At 38.8% G+C, this 6,587-nt stretch overlaps 1 protein-coding gene across 3 annotated transcripts in view; it reads left to right on the plus strand.

Moving 5' to 3' along the window:
* The first annotated feature begins 1,977 nt into the window (after nucleotides 1-1,977).
* ptafr (platelet-activating factor receptor) overlaps nucleotides 1,978-6,587 on the plus strand; it is a 5,367-nt gene continuing 757 nt past the window's right edge. Inside the window, exons 1-3 of one of the 3 annotated variants that reach the window (XM_061895987.1) lie at nucleotides 1,978-2,063; nucleotides 2,416-2,493; nucleotides 5,822-6,587. The exon at nucleotides 5,822-6,587 is cut by the window's right edge and continues 757 nt beyond it. In XM_061895987.1, the coding sequence (XP_061751971.1) occupies nucleotides 2,479-2,493; nucleotides 5,822-6,587 (781 nt within the window). In that variant the 5' untranslated portion in view covers nucleotides 1,978-2,063; nucleotides 2,416-2,478. Of the gene's footprint in view, nucleotides 2,139-2,415; nucleotides 2,494-5,821 lie in introns of all 3 variants that reach the window. The other 2 variants (XM_061895988.1, XM_061895989.1) reach the window with 2 other exon arrangements.

Genomic DNA, 6,587 nt, shown 5'->3' on the forward strand with positions numbered 1-6,587 from the left:
CATCTCAATTAAAGCATGCTGTATGGTACTAGATATTTGATGATCAATAATTTGCACATTAAATGTGCTTTTAAATTCATTTCATGCAGTTTACGGGTCAGACAGGAGGTTGACAGGGATTTCATTATAAATGTGAGAGTCAATCAAAGGTTACAGAACAATGTGATAGTGATCACAGTTATAATATTGTGTGTTAATTTGGGTCATATTTGTGTTATATCAATACTATTTGAATTAATCCTTCCATCCATCCATGTTCTACCCCTTGTCCCTTTTGGGGTCAGGGGCGGGGGTGCTGGAGCCTATCTCAGTTGCATTCATTTTTCTTAAACATATTTCTTCATCAAACTAGCCTGTGTTTTATAATAGTATTATTTGTGATTAACATTTCAACAAAATTAATCACATGACCCCAAGTAAGGAATATATTATTGCATGTCTGGTATGCAAAGAATTCCAAAATGTTTCAACAAAATACAACTGTTTATCATGGAAATGTTAAATTGTAGTAAGATCTTTTTATTTATATTCATAAAGACTAAAAAAAAACATACTTTTATTGGTTTCTGAATCTTGTTTAAGTGATTTTTACCATACATCTCAATTAAAACATGCTGTATGGTACTAGACATTTGATGATCAATAATACGCACATTAAATGTGCTTTTAATTAATTTCATGCAGGTTACGGGTCACACAGGAGGTTGATAGTGATTAGATTATAAATGTGAGAGTCAATTAAAGGTTACAGAACAATGTGATAGTGATCACAGTTATAGTATTGTGTGTTAATTTGGGCCACATTTGTGTTAAATCAGTACTATTTGAATTCATCCATCCATCCATCTTCTACCGCTTGTCCCTTTTGGGGTCAGGGGCGGGGGTGCTGGAGCCTATATCAGTTGCATTCATTTTCCTTAAACATATTTCTTCATCAAACTAGCCTGTGTTTTATAATAGTATTATTTGTGATTAACATTTCAACAAAATTAATCACATGACCCCAAGTAAGGAATATATTATTGCATGTCTGGTATGCAAAGAATTCCAAAATGTTTCAACAAAATACAACTGTTTATCATGGAAATGTTAAATTGTAGTAAGATCTTTTTATTTATATTCATAAAGACAAAAAAAAAACCATACTTTTATTGGTTTCTGAATCTTGTTTAAGTGATTTTTACCATACATCTCAATTAAAACATGCTGTATGGTACTAGACATTTGATGATCAATAATAAGCACATTAAATGTGCTTTTAATTAATTTCATGCAGGTTACGGGTCACACAGGAGGTTGATAGTGATTAGATTATAAATGTGAGAGTCAATTAAAGGTTACAGAACAATGTGATAGTGATCACAGTTATAGTATTGTGTGTTAATCTGGGCCATATTTGTGTTAAATCAGTACTATTTGAATTCATCCATCCATCCATCTTCTACCGCTTGTCCCTTTTAGGGTCGGGGGCGGGGTGCTGGAGCCTATCTCAGTTGCATTCATTTTTCTAAAACACGTTTCTTTATCGAACTAGTCTGTGTTTTATGATAGTATTATTTGTGATTAACATTTCAACAAAATTAATCACATGACCCCAAATAAGGAAATGATTACTAAGTCTGGTATTCAAAGAATTCCAAAATGTTGCAACAAAAAACAGCTGTTTATTATTAAAATGTTTTATTGTTGAAAGATGCTTTTATCCGTATTCATAAGACTTAAAAAACATACTCTTATTGGTTTTTGAATCTTGTTGAAGTGATTTTTAACATCTCCAATTAAAGCATGCTGTATGATACTCGACATTTGATGATCAATAATGTGCACATTAAATTTACTCCACTCGAATAAAATCTTTCAAAGTGATTTGACAATAAAAAGCATATTTCTTCACGTAAAACAGTCAGATTGCTGCTGCGTGGGCGCGTCATTTCTTTTTGGTTGCACCATGTGGGATTTCCCAAGAAGACATTTGCACCTCCTTCTTCTTGCACGCCTTCACTTTGACTCCGAGCAAACACTCCCACACTTTCAAACAACGAGCACAGACAAGACACCGCCTGGTATGTCAGCAGCCATGTAAGTTTTTAGAACTGTCTTCTGTTTTTTTGCAACGATACTTTGGGAATATGTGTGAGGTCCTAAGCTAAATACTTGATTTTTTTTTACTTTGAGTACTTAAATTGTCTCGTGATTATAGCTATTTTTTGACAACATCTGAGAGTTATGTTTTCTATCAGAGATCATTTCAGCTTGTAAAAGGAGAAATTAACCCTTTGATCCTTAACCAGCGCCAAAAATGTTAAAACATAATAGGTGTCTTTGTATCCTACTTATTGATATAAAATGTATCTGCATCAAGATATCCCAAGAATGTTTACTTTTACTTATCATCTTTGAACTTTTTTTTCACAGTTGTGCGTCATCACTGAACTGTAAGAGGGGATTCAAATAACAAGCTGCGTTGAAAGCCACAAGATGCAAGAAACGATGGTAAAACTCCTGCTTCCTTTTTAATGTCTTTCTTCACTTCTTCTTACGCCTTGCCTTACGCACATTTGCTGACCGGGCAGCCGGAACTGATTTGCTGATAGCGACATCCCGGTGACGGACTTTATTAGCAATAGCATACACATAAGATGAGTTGTATCTTCATGTTTTTAACATAAAGATTCATCAAGACTAAAAAAAAAATAACATACTTTTATTGTCGGTTGTTAAAGCGGCCGTGCCAGCAACTTCAGGGTTCAAGGTTCGATCCCCTCTTCCGCCATCCTAGTCGCTGCTGTTGTGTCCTTGGGCAAGATACAGGATACTTTCGTCGTGATCCCCCTCCCAAAGCACCCATTCTCATTAATGGCTCTGCTGTTGAGATAGTCAGTGAATACAGGTATCTAGGCACAATTATAGACAATAAATTGACCTTTGATGCCAACACTGACCGTATTTATAAGAAGGCCAATCAGAAACTGTTTTACTTGAGGAAACTGAGGGGTTTTCAGGTTGATAGGACACTAATGAGGATATTCATCTTGTATCGAGTCTATTTTAACATATTCTATCACTTCCTGGTTTGGTAACCTCAGTGTGGCCAATAAAAACAGACTAGGTGGTATAATCAAGGTGTGCCAAAAGACCATAGACACTACCTTGAAACCCCTGAGCCAGATTTATCAGGTCAGAGTCATCCAGAAGACAAATCCATTCTGGTCAACCTTCAGCACCCTCTCTTCTTAGAGTTTAGAGTCTTGCCCTCAGGATGTAGGTACGCCCCTAGTAATAGAAAGGCCAAAAACAACCGATACATAAGATCCTTTGTTCCCTCAGCTGTTGTCTTTATAAATGAGCTCCTTAAACAAGCTTAGCTGCCATGTAGTCACTTTAGAGGGATGCGACGTGTGATTAGTTTTTATTGTGTTACAAATGTTTTTGGTTTTTAGCTTTATGATGGTTTGTTTGTCGTATGTATTTTATGTATTTGTACCTTGTTTTTACTGTTGTACCTCGTTTTTTTATTGTTGAACCTTGTTTTAATGACTACTGCTGCAAACCAAATTGCCCCTCGGGGACAATAAAGATGTTCTAAGTCTAAGATACTTTACCCACCTGCTCCCAGTGCCACCCACACTGGTTTAAATGTAACGTAGATAAGGGGTTTCACTATGTAAAGCACTTTGAGTCCCTAGAGAAAAGTGCTTTATAAATATAATTCACTTCACTATTGGTTTATATTAAAGTTAAGTTAAAGTACCAATGATTGTCACACACACTAGGTGTGGCAGAATTTGTCCTCTGCATTTAACCCATCCCCTTTACCACCCCCTGGGAGGTGAGGGGAGCAGTGGGCAGCAGCGGTGGCCACGCCTGGGAATCATTTTTGGTGATTTAACCCCCAATTCCAACCCGAGTGCAAAGCAGGGAGGTAATGGGTCCCATTTTTGTAGTCTTTGGTATGACTCGGGCGGGGTTTGAACTCACAACCTACCGATCTCAGGGCGGATATTCTAACCGCTAGGCCACTGAGTAGGTGAATGATTCTTGAATCCTATTTGGACTCCCCCTTTTGTTATCAGCTCTTCCCTTTGACCTTTATTGCAGATATAAACACACAGTATGTTAAATAGATTGGGTGGCTATTGAGTTGATATATTAAGAAACTCAAGGTTGGATAAATGTGTGTGGTTTAAGAGAGACAGACATACAGACAGGGAGGCAGACAGACAGACAGAAGAAAGAGAATAAAAGACAACAGCAATAACAATAGCAGTAACCGTGACATCGACATTAGGGGAAGAGACATCATGAAAAACAACTAAAATTTGGCTTAAAATGTGCAAAAGCGAACAATACTTCCTAATACTTGGCTTAAAATGAGACAGACAGAGAAAAAAAAAAGACAACAATAATAGGAAACAATGATCGAACACTGATTTTCAGTTTTGACATTGGAGGCTACAATGCTAACAAAAAACAACGACAACTATATTTGCAGAAACAGATAGAAAGAAAAGAGCAACAACTGGAAACCACAACAGCAACAACATTATCAGCTAATAATTGGTTCAAGAGGGGACAGACAGAGAAATAGGAGCAACAATTGGCTATGACAAAAGTAAACAGACACAACAAAATCTCAGACAACCATAGTAACCGCAACCCAGAGTGTAAGAAAAAAGATGTGACGAAAGACAAAAATAGCAACTTGGTTTAAAGATAGAGCAACAGTGTCGAGTACAGTGGTGTTTTTTAAAGGGCAGACAGAAACAGGAACAATAGCAATGGAAAAAAACAACAACATTAGCTAGTACACGGTACATGGTAACAAAGTAGTGTGTTGCTGTGTATTCTTTGCGTGTTTTGGGCTTTTTGTGTATAATATTCCTTCACAAGTGAAACAGTGGTGACGCGGCAAAATCGGAAGCTATGCTAAATGTTAATGACGACAAAAGGACCAAGGAAAAAGTTTAGAACCCAATTTTTTTTAACGTTGACTATTTTTGTATAACTTGTCTGTGTGCCGACCTCTCCCGTCCAAAGGAAAAACCCAGTAACTCAATTTGGGTCAAAACTGAGCTGATAATAATTTTGGAGTTCCTAGGTGATATGCTTTACATTAGTGTATGCGATATTGTAATTTGTTCCGTAAGTAAGCTGTTACGCGCATGGCAGGACCTAGCAACTACCACATAACCCCGTAGATACAACAGAAAAACCTAGTATCTCCAGGGACCAATCGGAGCTTCTTTGTCAGTCGCCTTATTGTCTTTAATGAGACATTTGCACGAATGGGGGCTGACGGTCAACCTGATTATGTGATATTATGGCACGAGGGGATATTTGGAAGATTGGCCCAGGACGTTGCAAGCACCTTCATTAAATGTATTGTTCTTGATTCTTCCCCTTGCATACTCTTTTGGGCAGATAACTGTCGAGGTCAAAATAAAAACTGGACGCTGTACACGGCTCTTGCCCAATGTGCAAACGCAGAATGGGGCCCACCCGAGATTGTGATAAAATAACTGGAGAAAGGGCACACGTTCATGAGAGCAGATTCAATCCATGGCTCAATCGGCAAGAAAATGAAAGCTCAAGAAAACATCTATATGTTTGATGAATTTGTAGATCTTTGTAAGACAGCATCAAGATAGATTGGTTTTCCTTTCTTTTCTCAAAATCAGCTAGAAGTGAGTTACTAGGTTTTGCCTTTGGACGGGAGACCTGATGATAACGATGCTAAAATAACACTAAAAAAGTTGTATTGTGGATCAAGTTATACTCCTGGAAGGAATTGACGTTTGACTGTGTATCTTGTTATCCGCAGACAGACATGTGGCTTTCAACAACCGAAGTCTCTCAAGGACTCACAACCTTTACAGCCGTGAATGACTCAAACTTCCTGGACTCCCCCTTTCGTTATCATCTCTTCCCCGTGGCCTACAGCATCATCTTCATTCTGGGCCTCTTCGCTAACATCTATGTACTGTTTGTGCTGCACTGCCTACGACAAGCCAAGGCCATGGGGGAGATCCGGATCTACATGACCAACTTGACCGTCGCTGATTTACTCTTTGTGTGTGCCCTCCCATTCTGGATTGGGTATTACAGTCGCGAAGGCACTTGGGTCTACAGAGACTTCCTGTGTCGGCTGACCGGATCGTTGTTCTTTATTAACACTTACTGCTCCATTCTGTTCCTGGGCGCTATCAGCGTCAACCGATACTGGGCGGTCACTCGGCCTCTGGATGCAGCGTCGTCGGACCACAGGTGCCGCGGGATCGCCGTGTGCGTTGTCATCTGGTTGTTGACTATCTCCATGGCTGTTCCATTCCTTGCAAGTCCAGGAACCAACCAGGATGGGAACGTCACCCGCTGTTTCGAGGGCTACCAGAACGTAGACGATTCATCCAAAAGAATCACGGCTGCTACTCATTTTGCAATCATCGGAATGTTTTTTGTTGTTTTTGTGCTCGTGGTGGTGTGCAACCTCCTTATTGCCCGAGCACTGGTTTCCCAAAGTGTTTCTCAGTCCGTATTCCATTCCTCAAAAGGTCTATCCAGGAAGTCCAACATTAAACTGTCATCTTCCA

The sequence above is a fragment of the Nerophis ophidion genome, linkage group LG03 (assembly GCF_033978795.1).
Source record: "Nerophis ophidion isolate RoL-2023_Sa linkage group LG03, RoL_Noph_v1.0, whole genome shotgun sequence".
In the NCBI taxonomy this organism is placed as follows: Eukaryota; Metazoa; Chordata; class Actinopteri; order Syngnathiformes; family Syngnathidae; genus Nerophis; species Nerophis ophidion.